Below are 25,174 nucleotides of genomic sequence, written 5' to 3' on the forward strand. Positions count from 1 at the left end.
TTTATGTCAGGACAAAGGGTAAATAAGCAGATGGAAATGCAAGCATCCATATGTTTGAACACAACAATGATCTTTCTGATCCATGTGTCACAGAGGCAATTCGGAGCACTTCCTCAGCTACAAAGATTTCACTTCTGGCTGTATCTGAACATCTGGAATGAGGCTGCATACCTCCCTGTCCACAGCCACAAATAATCACAGAGACAGGATGTTCATGCCCCACGGCTGATGGCTGCCTACTGCAAGGGATGTTCTTCCCCCAGTTTGCAAAGCATAGTACAGTTTGTACCTACATCCGTAACCACTGTTGTCGTTGTTCAGTCATGTCCGACTCTGCAATATCATGGACTGCAGCGTGCCGGGCTTCCCTGTCCTTCACCATCTCCCGGAGTTTGCTCAAACTCATGCCCATTGAATTGATGATGCCATCCATCCATCTCATCCTCTGTTGGCCCCTCCTCCTCCTGCCTTCAATCTTTCCCAGCATCAGGGTCTTTTCCAATGAGTCAGCCCTTCATACCAGGTGGCCAAGGTATTGGATCTTCAGCTTCAGCATCAGTCCTTCCAATGAATATTCAGGGTTGACTTCCTTTAGTATTGACGGGTTCAAGAGACTCTCAAGAGTCTTCTCAGGCACCACAGTTTGAAAGCATCAATTCTTTGGTGCTCAGCCTTCTTTCCGGTCCAACTTTCATATCCGTACATGACTACTGGGAAAACCATAGCCTTGAATAGATGGACCTTTGTCGGCAAAGTGATGTCTTTGCTTTTTAATACGCTGTCTAGATTTGTTAGAGCTTTTCTTTCAAGGAGCAAGCATCTTCTAATTTTGTAACTGAATTCACTGTTCACAGTGATTTTGGAGCCCAAGAAAATAAAATCTGTCCCTGTTTCCCTTGTTTCCCTATTTACCATGAAGTGATGGAACTGAGTGCCATGATCTTCATTTTTTGAATGTTGAGTTTTAAGCCATCTTTTGCACTCACCTCTTTTCCTCTTCAGCTCAGACAGCAAAGAATCTGCCTGCAATGCAGGAGAGACGGGTTTGATCCATGGGTCAGGAAGATCTGCTGGAGAAGGGAATGGCAATCCACTCCGGAATTCTTACCTGGAGAATTCCATGGACAGAGGAGCTTGGTGGGCTACAATCCATGGGGACTCAAAAGAGTTGGACATGCCTGAGTGATTAACACTCACTCTTCATCAAGAGGCTCTTCAGTCCCTCTTCACTTTCTGCCATTAAGAGTTATCATCTAAAAAAAAAAAAAAAGAGTTATCATCTGCATATCTGAGGTTGTTGACATTTCTCCTGGCAATCTTGATTCCAGATTGTGAGTCATCCAGCTCGCCATTAATAAGGTTCTCTTATTTGCTTGATACTGATTTTTAGGAAATAGTTTCTTTTCTTTCCCATATAGATGTGAAACAAGAATTAAAGGAGGTGGGACTTCCCTAGTGGTCCATTGGCTAAGACTCCAAGCTCCCAATGCAAGGGGCCTGGGTTTGATCCCTGGTTAGGTTAGGGAACTAGACTCCTCATGCGACAAAGAAGATTGAAGATCTTGAGAGCCACAACTATGACCAGGCAGAGACAAATTAATTAATTAAATAATTATTTTTTAAAAAAATTCAAAGAGGTATATCTTGATACCAAAAATTCTAAGCTTTAGCTACTAATTAAATTTAAAGATACTTCTAGAGGCCAGTTTAAGTAGAATTAAGTGATAAAAAGAATAGTATAAATATTTGAGGTGGGCTCTCCATCTGGAGATTACTGCTGCTGCTGCTGCTACTAAGTCGCTTCAGTTGTGTCTGACTCTTTGCGACCCCATAGACTGCAGCCCACCAGGCTCCTCCATCCCTGGGATTCTCCAGGCAAGAATACTGGAGTGGGTTGCCACTGCCTTCTCCATTTAGGGATTAACTAGTGTTTAAATGATTAGACATCTTGTTTTATTTTTTTCCCCCGTTTCTTTACTCCCCTGGAGGGTTTTTAAAGCACTGATATTTATTTCTTCTGTCTGGATGTGTGCCTGGCTAAATGCAGATCATACATTCCCCTGGGTTTTCACAAACTGACTCTTCCTGCAAAGATGGTGTGGTGCAATGCTCTAGAGTCCAAGTTTTGAAGTCAGGCAGACCTGGGTTTGAATTATAGTTCTTCTATTTACTAGCTCTTTGCAACACCATGGACTGTAGTCTGCCATGCTCCTCTGTCCATGTAATTTTCCAGGCAAGATTACTGGCGTGGGTTGTCATTTCCTTCTCCAGGGGATCTTCCTGACCCAGGGGTTGAACTCTTATCTCTTGTGTCTCTTGCATTAGCAGGCAGAGTCTTTATCAGTGCACCATCTGGGAAGCCCTGCAATCTCAGGCAAAAACCTCTGAAGCTCAGTTTCTTCATCTATAAAATGGGCCATATTAGTACCACTGACACTATATTAGCTTTATAGAATGAACATGGATTAAAGGAGATAATACATGCACACCCCTCAACCTAATCTCACAGAATGGGCTTTTAGTTTTTAGCTATGATTTCATGATCAGTTTTATTTTCATTAGGGTCTCAAAACTTGGTAGATATTATGATATTATCTATGGTTTCTAACTGCCAGGGTTATTTATGGCTTTGTTGTTTAACTATTTAAATTTGTTAGTGATTAACATGGGATCATAAAAGAGTAGGACAGGAGAGCACAGGCGTATCCCGGCGGGGGCCAGCGGGGGCTCGGTCTTCCAGATCAACGCGTGGGCTGAGCGTGCCAGGCGGTCGTTGCTTTTCCGAGTCGTTCTCTTCCGGCTCGGTCCGGTTGTCATCATGGCCCGTGGAAATCAACAAGAACTTGCCCGCCAGAAAAACATGAAGAAATCCCAGGAAATTAGTAAGGGAAAAAGAAAAGAGGATAGCCTGACTACTTCTCAGAGGAAACAGCGGGACTCTGAGATCATGCAACAAAAGCAGAAGGCAGCCAATGAGAAGAAGTCTATGCAAACAAGAGAAAAATAATGACTATCTGGAAAACCTGGGTGCTACTGCTAGCTAGGTGTATCATAAGCTCTATGATCAAGATTTTGTAGAGTGAACAGTCAGTGCATATGTTATATCCTTATAAAACTATTTTAAACTTTTCCTTCCAACCTGACTTAGTGTGATGTTTCAGAACCATTCTTCAAAGAATAAAACACTAACCATGCATATGGAAAAAAAAAAAAAAAAGGTAGGACATGACTTAGCAACTAACCATCAAACATGATCTTTAGCCTAGTACCTGGGCACTTTTCTCATCATCTCTGTAACTCTGACAACGCCTGGCACCCTTCCTAGCACATAGTCGGCACTCAATAAATGGCTGTTGAATCATATTCAGCTGAACTGAACATCCATTCAGATGTTAGCACAGGAGCTGTGTCACGGAATAGCTGTCATTCCCAAACAGACAGCCAACCCTGACACAGACATGCTTGCACAGTTTGTAAGCCATGATTTCAACTTCTTGCATCGCAGGCACCTCAGTTAATATTCCACGTCACTCACATGACCCTTAGAAGGAACAGACCGACTAAGAGAATTATCCAGTTCAGCAGCGAAGAGAATGAGTCTTGGTCCAGGCAGACCCAGGCTTATACCCTGGCTCCAGCACTGTCTAGCGGGTCAGTTACTTCATCTCTCCTAGAACCTCAGTTCTAACCACAGCTTCTTCATCTGTGAAAAGGGGATAACCACAGCACTTGTCTCATCAGGTTATAGTGAGAATAGTGACTTCCATGTACTGTTCTCTTTTCCTGGAACAATCTTCCTTTGAGTTTCACTCCTGCCTTTTCAGCTCACCTGTCACTTTTTCCAGAAAGCCTTCCCAGCTGCCCGTGGTAGAACGGGTTCACTGTTACACTCTCCCTACAATGCCTGCCAATTACCCTTTGTAATTACCTCAACTACTCACCTCCTTTCCGGATGGTGAACTCCCACAGGATAGGGATGTGTCTGTCTCACTCATTCCTGTCTCCAGTGCCCAACATTCCCCTGGTACATACTATTTTGGGTGGACTATAGCTGTTAACTAAATGAAATAATGAGAATGATAATGCACATAAACACAGAGCCTACCATTTAGCAAGCTCTTGATAAAGGGCCTGTATTATTATCAACAGCACAGTATTGGTACTGGGATTATTCACCTTGAGAAAATTAATACAGTGAGATAAGCAGCAAGTTAGAGGCAGGTGTTGTGAATCTAGTTCTGTATCTCGTTTGTTATATATGTCCTTGTCCAAATCTTTATTTTCCTCATTTTTTTCACTTTGAAAATGAACATGAGAAATTCACCCTGGTGTCCAGCTTAGCTTGATCCCTGTAAAGTCTGCCCTTTGCAAGACGGCACTGACAGGCTATCCTGTGTCTGCCCAGAGTTTCTAGATGGGGCTCCTCATACTGCTCTGCTTTCTCATCTGCTCAGTCTTGACCCTTGACCCTAATCCATTCCGACCCTGTCTAGCCCCATCAGTTTGTTACGCCAGTTGGCTACCGGCCAGCTTCCAGCCTTGAATTACAGTCAACCCCACGATAAAGTCCAAAATCCATAAGGTGTCAACTGGAGTCTCATCTTCCCACTTTCCCCTTCTCTGTGCTCCAGCCAGCCTTCCCTGAAGTGTCCTGGGGGCACTAGTGTCCCTGAATCAGGGTCTTTAGACCTGCCAGTTCCTTTGCTGGGAACATCATCTCCACCCTCTTTATCAGGTTAACCCCTACTCAACTTTCATGTCTCAGCTTTAACATCACTTCTTCAGGGTTTCCATGGACAGAGGAGCCTGGCAGGCTACAGTCCATGGGGTCTCGGAGTCAGACACAACTGGGCAACTAACACTTACTTCAGGGATTACTTGGCTCCTTTGCAAGAAATTAGGTTTCTCTGCTATATGCTATATGGAGATGGTGAAGGAAAGGGAAGACTGAAAGACAGGAAGTCCATGGGGTCGCAAAGAGTCGAACATGACCGAACAACCAAACAACTGCTATATGCCATCTTCCTTCTAGATCTGGTGTGACACCTAGTCAGAGCTTCACATTAAAAAATAGAAGAATCTGGACTTATATGTGAAATTTCTGTTTCTAATGCTGGCAAGTAACTTAAAAATTGTAAAACACCGAGGGCCAGCCCCAAATATATACAGGATAGTGACGGCCTGTGATCTGCCTGTTTGCAACAAGAGCTGTTCAACCTTTGGCTGTACTTGCTAACTCTTCCTGTGTTAATTATCACTCTGTTTATTAAGTGTTCACTGCATGCCAGGCACTGTGGTTGATGCTTTGCATAGATGATGTCATGTAACATCCGAAACCACTTGTAAGATCACTAAGAGCTCAAAGAGGTTAAGATAATTTTGCTCAAGATCATAAGCGGCGGAGCCAAGTGTTAGAAGTCTTTTCACTGCACTGCTGTGTGTCAAAGACGATTTGTCAGTTTAGAACGGGAGAGGCTTCCGAAGGCTGGCCTGCATGTGTGCTTGGCTGCTTCAGTCATGTCTGACTCTTTGTGACCCCTGGACTGTAGCCCGCCAGGCTCCTCTGTCAATGGGGTTCTCCAGGCAAGAATACTGGAGTGGGCTTGCCATGCCCTCCTCCACAGGATCTTCCTGACCAAGGGATCGAACCCCACTTCCTGGTGTCTTGTGCATTGGCAGGCATGTTCTTTACCACTAATGCCACGTGGGAAGCCTGAAGATCTGCCTAACAACTACTAATATCGGTTGCGTGCTATGTGCCAGGCATTGTACTTTGTTGTTGTTGTTCAGTTGCCCAGTCATGTCCAACTATTTGCATCCCCATGGACTGCAGCACGCCAGGCTTCCCTGTCCTTCACCATTTCCCAGAGCTTACTCAGACTCATGTCCATTGGGTCACTGATGCCATCCAACCATCTCATCCTCTGTCATCCCCTTCTCCTCCCACCTTCAATCTTTCCCAGCATCAGGGTCTTTTCTCATGAGCCGGCTCTTCACATCAGGTGGCCAAAGTATTTGAGCTTCAGTTTCAGTATCAGTCCTTCCAATGAATATTCAGGGTTAATTTCCTTTAGATTGACAGGTTTGATCTCCTTGCTGTCCAAAGGACTCTCAAGAGTCTTCTCCAATACCACAGTTCAAGAGCATCAATTCTTCAATGCTCAGCCTTCTTTATGGTTCAACTCTCACATCCACACATGACTACTGGAAAAACGATAGTTTTGACTAGATGGACCTTTGTCGGCAAAGAGATGTCTCTGCTTTTTAATACTCTGTTTAGGTTGGTCATAGCTTTTCTTCCAAGGAGCAAGCGTCTTTTAATTTCATGGCTGCAGTCACCATCTACAGTGATTTTGGAGCCCAAGAAAAGAAAGTCTCTCACTGTTTCCATTGTTTCCCAATCTATTTGCCATAAAGTGATGGGAATGGATGCCATGATATTCATTTTTTGACTGTTGAGTTTTAAGCCAGCTTTTTCACTCTCCTCTTTCACTTTCATCAGGAGGCTCCTTAGTTCCTCTTCACTTTCTGCCATAAGGGTGGTGTCATCTGCATATCTGAGGTTATTGATACTTCTCCTGGCAATCTTGATTCCAGCCTGTGCTTCATCCAACCTGGCATTTCACATGAGGTACTCCGCATCTAAGTTAAATAAGCAAGGTGACAATATACAGCCTTGACGTACTCCTTTCCCAATTTTGAACCAACCTGTTGTTCCACGTCCAATTCTAACTGCTGCTTCCTGACCTGCATACAGGTTTCTCAGGAGGCAGATCAGGTGGTCTGGTATTCCCATCTCTTTAAGAATTTCCCACAGTTTGTTGTGATCCACATAGTCAAAGACGTTAGTGTAGTCAATAAAGCAGAAGTAGATGTTTTTCTGGAATTCTCTTGCTTTTTCAATGATCCAACAGATGTTAGCAATTTGATCTCTGGTTCCTCTGCTTTTTCTAAATCTAGCTTGAACATCTGGAAGTTCTCAGTTCACATAATGTTGAAGCCCAGCTTGGAGAATTTTGAGCATTACTTAGTTAGCACGTGAAATGAGTGCAACTGTGTGACAGTTTGAACATTCTTTGGGATTGGAATGAAAACTGACATTTTCCAGCCTGTGGCCACTGCTGAGTTTTTCAAATTTGCTGGCATATTGAGTGCAGCACTTTAACAGCATCATCACTTAGGATTTGAAATAGCTCAGCTGGAATTCCATCACCTCCCCTAGCTTTGCTTGCAGTTATGCTTGCTAAGGCCCATTTGACTTTGCAATCCAAGAAGTCAGATGTCTGGCTCTAGGTGACAATAACAATAACACCATCATTGTTATCTGGGTCATGAAGATCTTTTTTGTATAGTTCTTCTGTGTATTCTTGCCACCTCTTCTTAAGATCTTCTGCTTCTGTTAGGTCCATACCATTTCTGTCCTTTATGGTGCCTATCTTTGCATGAACTGTTCCCTTGGTAGCTCTGATTTTCTTGAAGAGATCTCTAGTCTTCCCCATTCTGTTGTTTTCCTCTATTTCTTTGCATTGATCACTGAGGAAGGCTTTCTCATCTCTCCTTGCTGTTCTTTGGAACTCTGCACTCAGATGGGTATATCTTTCCTTTTTCCCTTTGCCTTGAGCTTGTCTTCTTTTCTCAGCTATTTTTAAGGCCTCCTCAGACAACACTTTTGCCTTTTGCATTTCTTTTTCTTGGGGATGGTTCTGATCACCACCTCCTGAACAATGTTACAAACCTCCAGAGTTCTTCGGGCCCTCTGTCTATCAGATCTAATCCCTTGAATCTATTTCTCACTTCCACTGTATAATCATAAGGGATTTGATTTAGGTCATACCTGAATGGTCTAGTGGTTTTCCCTACTTTCTTCAATATAAGTCTGATATGACAATAAGGAGTTTATGATCTGAGCCACAGTCAGCTCCTGGTCTTGTTTTTGCTGACTGTATAGAGCTTCTCTCTCTTTGGCTGCAAAGAATATAATCAATCTGATTTTGGTATTGACCATCTGGGGATGTCCATGTGTAGAGTCATCTCTTGTGTTGTTAGAAGAGGGTGTTTTCTATGACCAGTGCATTCTCTTGGCAAAACTCTTGTTAGTCTTTGCCCTGCTTCATTTTGTACTCCAAGGTCAAACTTGCCTGTTACTCCAGGTGCTCTTGACTTCCTACTTTTGCATTCCAGTCCCCTGTGATGAAAAGGACATCTTTATTTTTGGTGCCAGTTCCTAAGGATCTTGTAGGTCTTCATAGAATCTTTCAACTTCAACTTCTTCAACATTAGTGATTGGGGCATAGACTTTGGTTACTGAGATATTGAATGGTTTGCCTCGGAAACGAACCGAGATCATTCTGTCATCTTTGAGATTGCACCCAAGTACTACATTTCAGATGCTTTTGTTGACTATGAGGGCTACTCCATTTCTTCTAATGGATTCTTGCCCACAGTAGTAGATATAATGGACAGTAGGGAGATCAAATCAGTCAGTCCTAAAGGAAATCAACCCTGAATATTCATTGGAAGGACTGATGCTGAAGCTGAAGCTCCTATAAATTTGGCCACCTGATGCGAAGAGCTGACTCATTGGAAAAGACCCTGATACTTTGAAAGATTGAGGGAAGCAGGAGAATGGGACAACAGAGGATGAGACAATTGGATGGCATCACCAACTCAATGGACATGAGTTTGAGAAAACTAGGAGACAGTGAAAAATGACAAGGAAGCCTGGCATGCCAGTGGGTCGCAAAGAGTCGGACAAGATTTAGTGACTGAACAACAATAAGTACCAGCTTATATTCGTGGCAGAATAGTGGTCTGACCAGCAAAGAGTAAAATTTATTCTAAGTCCCATTTCTCTAATCCAGAGCCTCACCGAGGTCTTAATTGAAGTGGGATCCTATGAGTTATTTCCATGAACCTGCTGTTGAGAGATGTGGCCGGCAGGGGGCAGCAACATCCACAGCCTCAATTCTGCAATGTCCAAAGCAAGGGTGAGGAAGTTTTTCAGTCTTCGTGTATTTGCATATTGTTCTCTGACTGGCCCAGTAAATTCTTTGCCAATTAATTGGACTTGGTTCTCAGCCCATAAGGGACTACCAGGCTTTGGGAGCCTTTCACAGTTTGTGAAAGAAAAGATCTCAGGATCTGAAACTAAGGTGAAGTCATTCTGCCCGGTGGGGAGTTTAAACTGTGTTAGGTGGAACTTGTTTTCAGTGGTCCCCAACACTTTCTGAGATCTTCAGTTCAGTTCAGTTCAGTCGCTCAGTCGTGTCCACCTCTTTGCGACCCTACAGACTGCAGCAGGCCAGGCTCCCCTGTCCATCACCAACTCCCAGAGCTTACTTAAACTCACACCCATTGAGTCGGTGATGCCATCCAACCATCTCATCCTCTGTCATCCCCTTCTGAGATCTTCGCTTTTTCTCTTACAAAAATCTTATTTTGTTGTTATTTTTAAGGCATAGTAATGTGTACATTTAAGGAAAAATTCAATAGCACAAAAGAGTACACATTATAGATAGAGTCAGTTTCTCTATCACATTCAAATCACACTATTTTCCCACCGCAGAGAATCCTTTCTGGAAAACCCAAATCACAGGAACAGAAAACAAACCAGTAGATGCCACAGGCTCTGTGAGAAGAAGGTGTTGACCACAAAAGACAGCACAAAGGAAAATTTTGGGGTGATGGACAGTTTTTAATTAGATTATTATGGTAGTGCAAACACAGGAATATGTGTTTGACACATACAGCTGAACACCAAAGTGCATGAAATTTATTGTATGTTTTTAAAGAACAAAATAAGACAAAACCTCGTACTTCACCTCCTCACCAAAGTCATTGATTTCAAGTTGGCATAACAGCACTTATTGATACAAATAAATTGTTTTTCCTTACCAGAAATGTTTTTTAAAATATTTTGCACACTCATCTGCTCCCATCTTGCTTTTCTAAAAAATAATTAAATTTATTTATTTTTATTGATTGCACTTGGTCTTAGGTGCAGCATGTGTGATCTAGTTCCCCAACCAGGAATTGAACCCGGGCCCTCTGCACTGAAAGCACAGTCTTTCACTGAACCACCCAGGGCGTCCATGTTTTTTGTTTTTGCTTTAATTAACAGCTTTTTTGTAAATAGCTATACCGTTGGTCTTTGTTGGTTATCTATTTTATGTATGTATGTATCTATGGATCTCCTTGGACAGCAAGGAGATCAAATCAGTCAATCAATCCTAAAGGAAATCAACCTTGAATACTAATCGGAAGGACTGATGCTGAGGCTGAAACTCCCCGATTCGTGATGCTGGGAAAGACTGAAGGCAGGAGGAGAAGAGAGCAACAGGATGAAATGGTTGGATGGCACCACCGATTTAATGGACATGAACTTGGGCAAACTCTGAGAGACGGTGAGGGATAGGGAAACCTGGCATGCTGCAGTCCATGGGGTCACAGAGTCGGACACGACTTGGCGACTGAACAACAACAGGTATATATGTATGTGTGTGTGTGTGTGTATCTCTCTCTATATATGTAGTATTTATTTATTATTTTTGGCTGAGCCTTTGTGGGAGTTTGCAGGAGTTTAGTTCCCCAACCAGGGATTGAACCTGCACCTCCTGCAGTGGGAGCTTGAAGTTCACTGGACACCAGGGAATTCCCCAGTTACCTATTTTAAAGACAGCAGTGTGTGACATGTCAAGCCTAAACTCCTGATCTATCCCTCCCTGCCCTCCTTCCCCTCTGGTAACCATAGATCTCTTTCTCTCTCATAGATCTCTTAAGAGATCATTCGTTCTCTTAAGCCTCTGAGTCTGTTTCTGTTTGTGGTTTTTTTTTTTTTTTTTTAAGATTCCATACATAAGCAACATCACATGGTACTGTGACTGTCTGACTTACTTCACTCAAGATAAGAATCTCTGGATCCATCCATGTTGCTGCAAATGCCATTATTTCATTCTTCTGAATGGTTATGCTTGCTTTTTTTTTTCACAGAGAAATATTTCAGGCAGGCTGAAATATTTCAGCCTTTTATGTAACACTCAAGTACCCTTCACCAACTTTGTTAAATTTTAGCGTTTTGCCTTATTTCCTTGCAGTTTTTTTCAAGGAAAAAAAAAAAAAATCAGAGACATGTTTTAAGCCCCAAAGTATCCTTCCTTTCACCTACCCCTTTCCTTTCTCATCAAGAAGTAATCACTTTCCAGGGCTTCTCTGGTGGTCCAGTGGTTAAGAATCTGCCTGCCAATGCAGGGGACATAGGTTCAGTCCCTGGTCTGGGAAGATCCCACATGCCTTAGGGCTGCTAAGCCCACACATCACAACTACTGAGCCCATGTGCTGAAACTACTAATGGCTACATGCTCTACCGCCCGTCCTCTGAAACAAGAGAGAGAGAGGCTTGAGTACTGCAACTAGAGAGTAGCCCCTGCTCTCCGAAACTAGAGAAAGCCCATTCAATCAATGAAGACCCAGCACAGCCAAAAATAAATAAATAAATAAAATTTTAAGGTGTTAGAAACAGGGTTTAAAAAAAATAATCACTTACCTGAATATTTTATTTGTACATATGATTTTGTATTTTTACAATGTATATGTGAACACAAACAGTACATAGTGTCACTTGGTACATTTTAAAATTTTATACACAAGGTATCAAGATGTATCTATCCTTCTACAGCTTTTTTTCCCCCTCAATATTTTGTTTTACCCATATTGATAACCACTAGCTTTAGATTATTCATTTTAGCTGTTTTGATGTATTCTGGATTACAAATAGGTCACAATTAACGTGCCCATTCTTCAGGTAGATGGATACTTAGATTGTCTCCTTTTTTTTTTCTTTATTTCTAACAGTGCTACAGTGATCATGCTTGCACCTACAGCCTGTGTCAGTGTTCCCCGCTGAAAAATTGGAAGCTTAAAAAAAATAGAAAGATGAAAACTAGTATTACTCATCATAAGAGTTACTATTTTTTTTTTTGAGCTGGTACTGGTACTGTGTAATAATAAATAAATATTATTATTTTAACCAGGTATTATGCTGGGTACCTTATATACATTACTTTAATTCTCACACCAACCTATATATTAGGTACTGTTAGTATTATGTTTCCTATTGTAAAATGAGGAAACTGAATTCTTTTAAAAAACTTTATTTGATCTGAATAGAAACAGGAGTGTAGAGACTGAATCTTTATAGGTTTAAATAACTTGGCCAATGGCACCTAAATAGAAAGTGACCGAACAGCTCTCTGTTGCCAAAGCTTGTGCTGTTAAATTAATATTATGCTCCAATAGTGTCCCAAAGCCCCCAATCCAGAAATGCTAATAGTTGGAAATAGTCTTTACTGTTAATTCATCACTCAGAAGACAAGAGAGGACTTGCTCGGGCCACCTCCCACTTAAAACTTTTATCAGAAGTATATGTGTGCAGAAAAGCATACACATCCTATTGATTAATTTTGACAAACTGAATATACACATGTAACCAGCATACAGATCAAAACCCAGAATACCATCAGCATTTAGAAAATCTCCTCTCACCCTCTTCCAGACACTGCTTTTCCACTTGGAAAGGTAGCTGCTATCCCAGCTTTCAACAGACTATTTTTGCCTGCTTTGTTTTTCATTTATGTGAAATTATACAAGTATACACTACTTGGTCTGGCTTCTTTCATTTAATATTATTTGTGAGAATCATCCAAATAGTTTAGTATAGTGTGTTAAAGGGCACAAAAGGCACACGGGATAATGTACACTTTGCAAAGAATTATAAGCATCAATGAGATTGTAGCCAGCTATGACTGAAGATGAGATGATAGAAAGGATTCAAATGTAAAGAATGGGCAAATCTGTCTTGCAACAGATGGTGTGGGACCTCTTTTGCCTCCTGTCATCTCAGTCTGACCTTAGATTCTAGCTGAAACTGCAGAAAACAGTTGGGTGGGGGCTTCAACTCTCCTGGCTCCTTCTGCAGTCTGTTCTGGAACTTTCCCTAAACCAGGATGTAAGACACTGGTGGGAGCCTACCTGGGAGTGGGAGGGGAGCTGATGCCCTCGGGCCATCCTAACCAACGGGGGATGGGAGTCAGTGGGTAAATGCTTCTTTGTGACAGTGCTCAGGTTGACTACCCAGAGAAGCATTCTAGGAAATCCTCAGATGACACTGGTAGGATCTAGCCCCAGGCACCCGCAGCAGTAAACATCTTGGTGATGAATTTTTGTGTTGACTTTTCTTCTTTCCCTATTTTACTCTTTATTTTTACATTAAATCCTTGAGCTCATGTTCCAAGTAAATTATCAGCAACTTAGCAGCAGCAGCAGCAGCCGTTGTCTTGGGTTCGGTTTTCTGGGGGAAATTCTAATTAAGACACATGTAAAATACCTGGTTCTTGGCAGATGTTTAAGAAAAAGTAGCAGTTTCATTATTACTATTACTACTACCGTTACCACCATTATTGTGTACGCTTGGTCGGTCAGTCACGTCCGACTCTTTGTGACCCCTTGGACTGTAGCTTGCTAGGCTCCTCTGTCCATGGGATTTCCCAGGAAAGAATACTGGAGTGGGTTGCCATTTCCTTCTCCAGGGGATCTTCCCAACCCAGGGATTGAATCCACATCTCCTCACTTTTGCTTTTGTCCTAGGGTACTGGGAAGCCACTGAAGAAGTTTTCCTTTTTTTTAAACAATTTTTTATTATATTATTTTTCAGGTTTGATGGCATATAATTGGCAAACAATAAATAGCATATATTTAAAGTATGCAGTTTGATGAATTATGTTTTATCACCGCCCCCCCACCACACCCCACACCCCCCACTCCACCCCTCACTGCCCCCCCACCCCACCCCACCAACACTGTGAGGCTTGTGGGAACTCAGCTCCTCCACCAGTGATTGAACCTGCCCCCTCAACAGTGAGAGCCCCAGAGTCAGAATTCTCAGTTTTGGTTTATTTAAAATTCATCATATACCTTTGAAACCATAACCATAATCAAGAAAGTTAAAAAAAAAAAAAAAAGAAAGTTAACACACCTGTGTGAATGAAAACTATTGCCTGTCATATCAGTAAACAAAGGACATTGCTGCCATCAAGTTTCCTAGATGGTAAGCCCTGAGGGAACGCAGGATAGAGACAAGATGCCCGCCAGCCATCTAGCACCCTGAGGCAACTTGGGATGAGAAAGCACAGGATGCTAGCCCTAGAAACCTGAAGTGCTGATCAAAGAAATGATTTCAGTGGGCCCAAACTCTTTCATCTTCCCATATGTAGAAAACCACTAAATTCCTTGGAGCATCTGGTTTTCTTTAATTAACAATAATCTTGATTATTTCACTGACTACGATAAAGCCATTGACTGTGTGGATCACCACAAACTGTGAAAAATTTTTAAAGAGATGGGAATACCAGACCACCTTACCTGCATCCTGAGAAATCTGCATGCAGGTCAAGAAGCAACAGAACTGGACATGGAATAGTGGACTGGTTGCAAATTGGGAAAGGAGTACGTCAAGGTTGTATATTGTCACCTTAATTATTTTTTTTATTTAAAAAAAAAATTTTTTTTTAAGCAGAGTCAGTTCAGTTCAGTTGCTCAGTCCTGTCTGACTCTTTGCAACCCCATGAATTGCAGCACGCCAGTCCTCCCTGTCCATCACCAACTGCCGGAGTTTACTCAAACTCATGTCCATGGAGTTGGTGATGCCATCCAGCCATCTCATCCTCTGTCGTCCCCTTCTCCTCCTGCCCCCAATTCCTCCCAGCATCAGGGTCTTTTCCAACGAGTCAACTCTTCGCATCAGGTGGCCAAAGTATTGGAGTTTCAGCTTCAGCATCAGTCCTTCCAATGAACACGCAGCACTGATCTCCTTTAGGATGGACTGGTTGGATCTCCTTGATGTCCAAGGGACTCTCAATCAAGAGTCTTCTCCAACACCACAGTTCAAAAGCATCAATTTTTGGCGCTCATCTTTCTTCACCATCCAACTCTCACATCCATACATGACCACTGGAAAAACCATAGCCTTGACTAGATGGACCTTTGTTGGCAAAGTAATGTCTCTGCTTTTTAATATGCTGTCTAGGTTGGTCATAACTTTCCTTCCAAGGAGTAAGCATCTTTTAATTTCATGACTGCAATCACCATCTGCAGTGATTTTGGAGCCCCCAAAAATAAAGTCTGACACTGTTTCCACTGTTTCCCCATCTATTTCCCATGAAGTGATGGGACCAGATGCCATGATCTTAGTTTTCTGAATGTTGAGTTTCAAGTCAACTTTTTCACTCTCCTCTTTCACTTTCATCAAGAGACTTTTTAGTTCCTCTTCACTTTCTGCCATAAGGGTGGTGTCATCTGCATATCTGGGGTTATTGATATTTCTCCCGGCAATCTTGATTCCAGTTTGTGCTTCTTCCAGCCCAGTGTTTCTCATGATGTACTCTGCATATAAGTTAAATAAGCAGGGTGACAATATACAGCCTTGACTGACGTACTCCTTTTCCTATTTGGAACCAGTCTGTTGGTCCATGTCCAGTTCTAACTGCTGCTTCCTGACCTGCATATAGGTTTCTCAAGAGGCAGGTCAGGTGGTCTGGTATTCCCATCTCTTTCAGAATTTTCCACAGTTTACTGTGATCCACACAGTCAAAGATGTTAGTGTAGTCAATAAAGCAGAAATAGATGTTTTTCTGGAACTCTCTTGCTTTATGATCCAGCGGATGTCGGCAATTTGATCTCTGGTTCCTCTGTTTTTTCTAAATCCAGCTTGAACATCTGGAAGTTCACAGTCCATGTATTGCAAAAGTTTGGCTTGGAGAATTTTGAGCTTTACTTTACTAGCGTGTGAGATGAGTGCAATTGTGCAGTAGTTTGAGCATTCTTTGGCATTGCCTTTCTTTGGGACTGGAATGAAAACTGACCTTTTCCAGTCCTGTGGTCACTGCTGAGCTTTCCAAATTTGCTGGCATATTGAGTGCAGCACTTTCACAGCATCAACTTTCAGGATTTGAAATAGCTCAACTGGAATTCCATCACCTCCACTAGCTTTGTTTGTAATGATGCTTTCTAAGGCCCACTTGACTTCACATTCCAGGATGTCTGGCTTTACGTGAGTGATCACACCATTGTGATTATCTGGGTTGTGAAGATCCTTTTTGTACAGTTCTTCTGTATATTCTTGCCACCTCTTCTTAATATCTTCTGCTTCTGTTAGGTCCATATCATTTCTGTTCTTTATCGAGCCCATTTTTGCATGAAATATTCCCTTGGTATCTCTAATTCTCTTGAAGAGATCTCTAGTCTTTCCCATTCTGTTGTTTTCCTCTATTTCTTTGCATTGATCACTGAGGAAGGCTTTCTTATCTCTCCTTGCTATTCTTTGGAACTCTGCATTCAGATGGGAATATCTTTCCTTTTCTCCTTTGCTTTTCACTTCTCTTCTTTTCACAGCTATTTGTAAGTCCTACTCAGACAGCCATTTTGCTTTTTTGCATTTCTTTTCCATGGGGATGGCCTTGATCCCTGTCTCCTGTACAATGTCACGAACCTCCGTCCATAGTTCATCAGGCACTCTGTCTATCATATCTAGTCCCTTAAATCTATCTCTCACTTCCACTGTATAGTCATAAGGGATTTGATTTAGGTCATACCTGAATGGTCTAGTAGTTTTCCCTACTTTCTTCAATTTAAGTCTGAATTTGGCAATCAGGAGTTCATGATCTGAGCCATAGTCAGCTCCTGGTCTTGTTTTTGCTGACTGTAGAGAGCTTCTCCATCTTTGGCTGCAAAGAATATAATCAGTGTGATTTCGGTGTTGACCATCTGGTGATGTCCATGTGTAGAGTCTTCTCTTGTGTTGTTGGAAAGTGTTTGCTATGACCAGTGAGTTCTCTTGGGAAAACCAGCCTTTGCCCTGCTTCATTCTGTACTCCAAGGCCAAACTTGCCTGTTACTCCAGATATTTCTTGACTTCTTACTTTTGCATTCCAGTCCCCTATAATGAAAAGGACATCTTTTTTCGGTGTTAGTTCTAAAACATCTTGTAGGTCTTCATAGAACCGTTCAACTTCAGCTTCATCAGCGTTACTGGTTGGGGCATAGCTTGGATTGCCGTGATATTGAATGATTTGCCTTGGAAATGAACAGAGATCATTCTGTTGTTTTTGACCATGATGGCTACTCCATTTCTTCTAAGGGCCCACAGTAGTAGATACAATAGTCATCTGAGTTAAATTCACCCATTCCAGTCCATTTTAGTTCGCTGATTCCTCGAATGTCGACGTTCACTCTTGCCATCTCCTGTTTGACCGCTTCCAATTTGCCTTGATTCATGGACCTAAAATTCCAGGTTCCTATGCAATATTGCTCTTTACAGTATCGGACCTTGCTCCTATCACCAGTCACATCCACAACTGGATATTGTTTTTGCTTTGGCTCCATCCCTTCATTCTTGTTTTTTTTTTTTTTCCTGTATTTTTATTAGTTGGAGGCTAATTACAATATTGTAGTGGTTTTTGCCATACATTGACATGAATCAGCCATGGATTTACATGTGTTCCCCATCCTGAACCCCCCTCCCACCTCCCTCCCCATCCCATCCCTCTGGGTCTTCCCAGTGCACCAGCCATGAGCACTTGTCTCATGCATCCAACCTGGACTGGCGATCTGTTTCACACTTGATAATATGCATGGTTCATTGCTATTCTCTCAGATCATCCCACCCTCACCTTCTTCCATAGAGCCCAAAAGTCTGTTCTATACATCTGTGTCTCTTTTTCTGTCTTGCATATAGGGTTATTGTTACCATCTTTCTAAATTCCATATATATGCATTAGTATACTGTATTGGTCTTTATCTTTCTGGCTTACTTCACTCTGTATAATGGGCTACAGTTTCATCCATCTCATTAGAACTGATTCAAATGTATTCTTTTTAATGGCTGAGTAATATTCCATGGTGCATATGTACCACAGCTTCCTTATCCATTCATCTGCTGATGGGCATCTAGGTTGCTTCCATGTCCTGGCTCTTATAAACAGTGCTGCGATGAACATTGGGGTACACGTGTCTCTTTCAGTTCTGGTTTCCTCAGTGTGTATGCCCAGAAGTGGGATTGCTGGGTCATATGGCAGTTCTATTTCCATTTTTTAAGGAATCTCCACACTGTTTTCCATAGTGGCTGTACTAGTTTGCATTCCCACCAACAGTGTAAGAGGGTTCCCTTTTCTCCACACCCTCTCCAGCATTTATTGCTTGTAGACTTTTGGATAGCAGCCATCCTGACTGGCGTGTAATGGTACCTCACTGTGGTTTTGATTTGCATTTCTCTGATAATGAGTGATGCTGAGCATCTTTTCATGTGTTTGTTAGCCATCTGTATGTCTTCTTTGGAGAAATGTCTGTTTAGTTCTTTGGCCCATTTTTTGATTGGGTCATTTATTTTTCTGGAATTGAGCTGCAGGAGTTGCTTGTATATTTTTGAGATTAATCGTTTGTTGCTTCATTTGCTATTATTCTCTCCCATTCTGAAGGCTGTCTTTTCACCTTGCTTATAGTTTCCTTTGTTAGGCAAAAGCTTTTAAGTTTCATTAGGTCCCATTTGTTTATTTTTGCTTTTATTTCCAATATTCTGGGAGGTGGGTCATAGAGGATCTTGCTGTGTCCATCCCTTCATCTTTCTGGAGTTATTTCTCCACTGATCTCCAGTAGCATATTGGGCACCTACCGACCTGGGGAGTTCCTCTTTCAGTATCCTATCATTTTGCCTTTTCATACTGCTCATGGGGTTCTCAGGACATGAATACGGAAGTGGTTTGCCATTCCCTTCTCCAGTGGACCACATTCTGTCAGACCTCTCCACCATGACCCGTCTGTCTTGGGTGGCCCCCCACGGCATGGCTCAGTCTCACTGAGTTAGACAAGGCTGTGGTCCTGTGATCAGACTGGCTAGTTTTCTGTGATTATGGTTTCAGTGTGTCTGCCCTCTGATGCCCTCTCTCAACACCTACTGTCTTACTTGGGTTTCTCTTACCTTGGACGTGGGGTATCTCTTCACGGCTGCTCCAGCAAAGCGCAGCCGCTGCTCCTTACCTTGGATGAGGGGTATCTCCTCCTGGCTCCCCCTCCTGATCTCGAATGTGGAGTAGCTCCTCTCAGCCCTCCTATGCCCTTGCAGCAGCCGCTCCTTGGACGTGGGGTTGCTCCTCTCGGCCGCTGCCCCTGACCTCGGGAGTGGGTATGCATGATATGCAGAGTAAATCATGCTAAATGCCGGACTGGATGAAGCACAAGCTGGAATCAAGATTGCCAGGAGAAATATCAGTAACCTCAGATATGCAGATGAAACCACCCTTATGGCAGAAAGCAAAGAGGAACTAAAGAGCCCTGTGATGAAAGTGAAAGAGGAGAGTGAAAAAGTTTGCTTAAAACTCAACATTTAGAAAACTAAGATCATGGCATCCATCCCCATCACTTCATGGCAAATAGATGGGGAAACAATGGAAACAGTAAGAGACTTTCTTTCCTTGGGCTCCAAAATCACTGCAGATGGTGACTGCTGCCATGAAATTAAAAGACGCTCGATCCTTGGAAGAAAAGTTATGACCAACCTAGGTAGCATACTGAAAAGCAGAGACATTACTCTGCATATAAAGGTTCATCTAGTCAAAGTTATGTTTTTTCCAGTAGTCATATATGGATGTGAGAATTGAACCGTAAAGAAAGCAGAGCACAGAAGAACTGATGCTTTTGAACTGTGGGGTTGCAGAAGACTCTTGAGAGTCTTTTGGACAACAAGGAGATCAAACCAGTCAATCCTAAAGGAAATCAGTCCTGAACATTCATTGGAAGGACTGATGCTGAAGCTCCAATACTTTGACCACCTGATGCAAAGAACTGGCTTATTAGAAAAGACCTTGATGCTGGAAAAGATTGAAGGCAGGAGGAGAAGGGCATAACAGACAATTAGATGGTTGGATGGCATCACTGACTCGATGGACACGAGTTTAAGCAAGCTCTGGGAGTTGGTGATGGATAGGGAAGCCTGGGGTGCTACAGCCCATGGGGTTGCAAAGAGTTGGGCATGACTGAGCGACTGAACTGAATCGAACTGAATTGAATCTTCTGATGTTCCCACTACTCAGTCTTTGTTGCAAAAACTCCTGCATACCCTGGCTCCCTCCTTGCCTCTTCAGAACAGTCTCAGAGTTATCTGAGATATTGTGTCCCAGGGTGAAGTCCTCAGTTTTATCCACCAAATAAAACATTAACATCAACTTTTATGTTGTGCATTTTTTTTTTTCAGTCAACACCTGTCACCCCAAAAGTTTCCTCAATTCCTTCATTATCCCACCCCGTTGTGCTTCTGCTTCTTTGGCCCCAGGCAACCACTTATTCTGTTTTTTTTTTTTTTTTTTTCAGGATAATTCCTAGAATTTATGTAAATGTAACCAGATCAGATATACTCTTTTATGTCTGACTTCTTTCACTCAGTAATTAAGATTCATCATTAAGTCATATGTATTAGTAGCTCATTCCTTTTTACTACTGAAGAGTATTCGATTGTATATTCATTTACTTTTTTTATTATAAATTTATTTATTTATGTTTTGGTTGGGCTGAGTCGTTGTTACTGTGCTGGCTTTTCTCTGTTGCAGAGAAGTGTGGTACTCTTCAGTTACGGTGCGAGGGCTTCGCATTACAAGGCCTTCTCTTGTTGCTGAGTGCAGGCTCTAGGCACACAGACTTCAGTAACTGCAGGACGTAGGCTCAGTAGCTGTGGCATCCAGGTTTAGTTGCTCCGCAGCATGTGGAATCTTCCCAGACCAGGGATCGAACCCGTGTCCCCTGCATTGGCAGGGAGATTCTTATTCACTGTACCATCAGGGAAATGCCCATTTACTTTGAGATATACATATATTTACTTGGCTGTGCCTCGTCTTACTTGTGGCACTCAGGATCTTTCAGTTGCAGATGAGAACTTAGTTGTAACATGTCAGATCTAGTTCCCTGACCAGGGATTGAACCTAGACCCTCTGCATTGAGTGCATGGAGTCTTAGCCACTGGACCACCAGGGAAGTCCTTCCATTTACCTTTTGGAGCACATTTGAGTTGTTTCCAGTCTTTGTCTAGTTACAAATAAAGCTGCTGTGAACATTCACCTTCAAGTCTTTCTGCAGATGTATGCTTTCATTTTCTTGCGTAAATACCTAATGTAGGTAAATGGTTGGGCCATATGGTAGATGTATATTTAATTTTTAAAGAAACTGCCAGACTGTTTCTCAGAGTGGCTGTATCATCTTACAATCCCACCAGCAATGAATGAGAATTCCCGTTGCATTACAGTCTTGCTAACACTTGATAACTGCCAGTCTTTTTAATGTTTGCCATCTCAGTGGGTGTGTAATGTTATCTTACTGTGGTTTTAATTTGCATTTCCTTAATATCTTTTATGCATTTATTTGCCATCCATTTATCATCTTTGATAAAGTGTCTCTGTTCAAATCTTTTTTTCTTTTTTAACTAGGCTGTTTGTCTTGAGTTGAAAGAGTTCTTTGTGTGTTGTAGATACTAGTCCTTTGTTGGCTATAGGTTTTGCTACCATTTCACCCAGGTCTTTGGCTTGCCTTTTCATTTTCATAACCGTGTTTTAAAGAGCAGAAATGTTAAGTCTGATGATGTGCAGTTTTATCAGTTTGTCTCCTTTATTGTGTGTTTGAAAGTCACACGAATTTTCTCCTGTGTTTTACTCTAGAAGTTTTGTAGCTCAAAGTTTTACATTTAGGTCTAACTTATTTGAGACACAATGGGTTTGGCATTTAGAAAGATCCTCTGGCAGTGGGAAGGAAGGTGTTTGAAGGGTGTGGACTGCCTGGAGGGCTGAAACAAGAAATTTGGAAAGGTGATGGTGTGTTCCCCTAGATAGTAGTGGGAAAACTGATAAGGAACAGGGATGACTGGACTTAAGCGGCTGAAGGAGATAATAAAAATGAATCCTGGGTTTCTTCCTTATGCACAAAAATCGAGAACTTGCTTTTAAGTGTACTGCATTTCAAACTGACCCTCAATAGTCTTGTTTCACACCCCCTCACCCCACCCCCACACGCCACCACTTTGGTAAGATTATTCCTATCTGGAAAATCCCATGGAAGGAGGAACCTGGTAGGCTACAGTCCATGGGGTCGCACAGAGCCGGACACGACTGAGCGACTTCACTTCACTTCATAATAGAAATTCAGCCGGACAGGGGTTGGACACAGATTTCTATAAGAGCACACCTGCACCCTGAGCACCCCCTGGAGCCCAGTACTGAACTCTCTCCTTCCAAGTCCAAATGCCTTTGTCCTCCCCTGGACCAGGAAAAGTGCCCCCAGCCTCTCTTCCATGCAGCGGGGCGGCGCATGCTGAGAGACGCCGTATGGGAACGACCAGCCCAGAGCTGAGAGACAGGTTCCCGCCATTTTGTCCGGCCCCCGCCGTAGCCGGCTCCTCTCGGAGACTACAAGTCCCATGAGCCCCCGCGGCGGCACTTCCGACCCCTCGCTGTCCCTCCCGCTGCCTTTCCCCCCTCCTGGGGGCCGAAGCCTGTGGCTGCAGCCTGGCGGCCGGCAGGCCAGGTAGGATTTCCGGGGGAAACTGCTGTGGAGGCTGAGGCGGCGGCGGCGGAGCCCCGGGTGAGTTTGGCGAGTAGAGCAAAGTGAGCGGGAAGTGCGCAGGGTCGGCCTGCGGGTGCCGGGTAGGCTCGGGCCGCGCTCTCGGCTCCGCGAGGGGCTTGCGGTGCGGGCGAGGGTAACGGCCGGGCCGGGGTCGCTTCGAGCCAGGGCGGGGCGGGCGATGGCCGCCGCCTCCTCCTCCACCCTCCCACCACCGTCTCCCGTGGCTTCCCCGCCTGCGGCGCGCCCCGCGCGGGCTTGCCCTCTCCGCCCACCGACTTGGCGGGGCCCTTTTGTCTCGGCAGCTTTGCGCCCCTTTGTGCCCGGGCCTGGAGTCACCTCCTCGGGGGAGCTCGCCGGGCCATTCCCTGATGGGGGGCCGGTCCCTGGGAATCCGGTCACTGTAACCAGATCGGGTCGAAGTCCATTTTTCAAACCTGCCCTCCCTCATACCTCTGCATCCCAGCTGGGCAGCTCGAAGGCTTCGGAGCACAGGCGAGCCAGACGGAGTTTCTGCCGAAAACCTCGATCGAGTTTATTGTCCAACTCTTAAATGTCAGCCCCGGGTGGCCTCACGACACTAATCTCCTCCAGGCATTTTTCTCGATAGGGGGATGGGCCTATGGGAAAGAAGCGAGCCCCGCTCCCAGAGAAACCGGGAAAGGATCGGATTTGCTGCTCTGTCTGTATGGGTCACGACTGTGATCGAGGAAATCACAGAACCTATGCGAATGGCCAGAACGGTAGTTCACATACCTTTAGAATCTCGGAGAAGAGAAAGTGATTTCTAGGGCAGCGAGCAGCCTCTTCATCACAGCACGCAGAAAAAGTCTACAGTAGTTCATCCAGCCGCCCCCTAGTCCCCGCAAATCCCACGTTTTACTTCTGCTTAAAACAAAAGTTGAAAGCAGACGTCCATTAGTAGAAGGACCTGCTTTATAGAGAAACCAGAAACCTAGTGGCTTCTAGAAAGCTAACTCTTTTAATAGAAGTGATTTACCGCTGAGACTCCCAAATTGTGTTACTGATACTGTGTAGGGGTTTGTTGTTCTTCGGTTGCTAAATCCAGTTGGTCGGACTCTCTGCGACCCCTTGGACTGCAGCACGCCAGGCTTTCCTGTCCTTTACTATCTTCCGGAGTTTGCTCAAATTCATGTCCATTGAGTTTCTGATGTTATCCAACGATCTCGTCCTCTGTCTTCCCCTTCTCCTCCTGCCTTCAGTCTTTCCCAGCATCAGGGTCTTTTCCAATGAGTTGGCTCTTCCCATCAGGTGGCCACAGTATTGCATCTTCAGCTTCAGCATCAGTCCTTCCAGTGAATATTCAGGGTTGATTTCCTTTAAGATTGACTGGTTTGATTTCTCCTTGCTGTCCAAGGGACTCTCAATAGTCTCTTCCAGCACCCCAGTTTGAAAGCATCAGTTGTTCCGAGCTCAACCTTCTTTATGGCCCAACTCTCACATCCATATCTGACTACTGGAAATAGGAAATGTTCGATTCGTAATCTGTTAATGAGTGGGGATTGTGTTTTTCTGACTCTGCTTTGAAGAAGCAACCACAGAATTACTCTAGAACTTGACTGTTAATTATTTGTTCAAACATGACAGTGCTATCAGTGCCTTTTTGGGGGGCCTCGCCACCTGGCTTGCAAGATTTAGTTCCTCTGCTGCTGCTGCTAAGTCGCTTCAGTCGTGTCCGACTCTGTGCGACCCCATAGACGGCAGCCCACCAGGCTCTCCCATCACTGGGATTCTCCAGGCAAGAACATTGGAGTGGATTGCCATTTCCTTCTCCAATGCATGAAAGGAAAAGTGAAAGTGAAGTCGCTCAGTCCTGTCTGAAACTCTTAGCAACCCCATGGACTGTAGCCTACCAGGCTCCTCCGTCCATGGGATTTTCCAGGCGAGAGTACTGGAGTAGGTTGCCATTGCCTTCTCCTTAGCTCCCCTACCAGGGCTCAAACCCAGGCCCCCGTGCAGTGGAAGTGCAGAGTCCTAACTACTGGATTGCCAGGGAATTCATACAGTGCTGTTTTTTAAAAGTAGTTCATATACATTATATAATTTTTTTTTTTTTGGCTGTGCTGTATGCAGGCTTTCTCTAGTTGCAGTGAGTGGGGGCTATTCTTCGTTACAGTGTGAGGGTTTCTCATTGCAGTGGCTTTTCTGTTGCAGAGCATGGACTGTAGGCTTTGTTGCTCTGAGTTACATAGAATCTTCCCGGACCGGGGATTGAACCCGTGTCCCTTGCATTGGCAGGCAGATTCTTACCAACTGTACCACCAGGAAAATCCTACATTATATGATTGAATTCTCACTTCGAGATGGTGGTTCTCTCATTTTACAGCTATAAAGTGTTATGTTTACAGCCTCTGAAATGTTAAGTGACTTGCTGGAGGTCACAAAGCTAACCTGGGTAGGATACAGTCAAGTGAACCTTACTCCAGATCCAGTACTCTATCATACATTACCTCACACCTATTGCAGTTATTTATCATAACACCGGCAACAGCTTGTGATTTGCTGAAAT

The 25,174-nt window shown here is 43.5% G+C and overlaps 2 protein-coding genes and 1 long non-coding RNA gene across 8 annotated transcripts in view; 2 read left to right on the forward strand and 1 right to left on the reverse strand.

Moving 5' to 3' along the window:
* On the reverse strand, positions 1-24,163 carry LOC133060704 (uncharacterized). The gene is made up of 3 exons (XR_009693813.1): positions 23,098-24,163; positions 19,084-19,284; positions 1-1,253 (listed from the first exon to the last, which is right to left on the reverse strand). It is a non-coding gene; the product is annotated as an uncharacterized LOC133060704 (long non-coding RNA).
* Positions 2,807-3,202, forward strand: LOC133060372 (small EDRK-rich factor 1-like). Its single transcript, XM_061147856.1, has one exon. It carries the CDS (start codon positions 2,819-2,821, stop codon positions 3,005-3,007), a length of 189 nt encoding a protein of 62 aa, XP_061003839.1. The 5' UTR covers positions 2,807-2,818; the 3' UTR covers positions 3,008-3,202.
* PHACTR4 (phosphatase and actin regulator 4) overlaps positions 22,514-25,174 on the forward strand; it is a 100,278-nt gene continuing 97,617 nt past the window's right edge. For 2 of the 6 annotated variants that reach the window (XM_061148364.1, XM_061148367.1), the window contains exon 1: positions 22,514-22,665. The gene's annotated coding sequence lies outside the window, so the exon portion shown is untranslated. The remainder of the gene's footprint in view (positions 22,666-25,174) is intronic. The other 4 variants (XM_061148365.1, XM_061148368.1, XM_061148362.1 and 1 more) reach the window with 3 other exon arrangements.

This window comes from Dama dama, chromosome 8 (genome assembly GCF_033118175.1).
Source record: "Dama dama isolate Ldn47 chromosome 8, ASM3311817v1, whole genome shotgun sequence".
Classification (NCBI taxonomy): Eukaryota; Metazoa; Chordata; class Mammalia; order Artiodactyla; family Cervidae; genus Dama; species Dama dama.

Coding starts and splice junctions, on each gene's coding strand:
- LOC133060372 (XM_061147856.1), top strand. CDS start 2,819: ATGGCCCGTGGAAATCAACAAGAACTTGCCCGCCAGAAAAACATGAAG.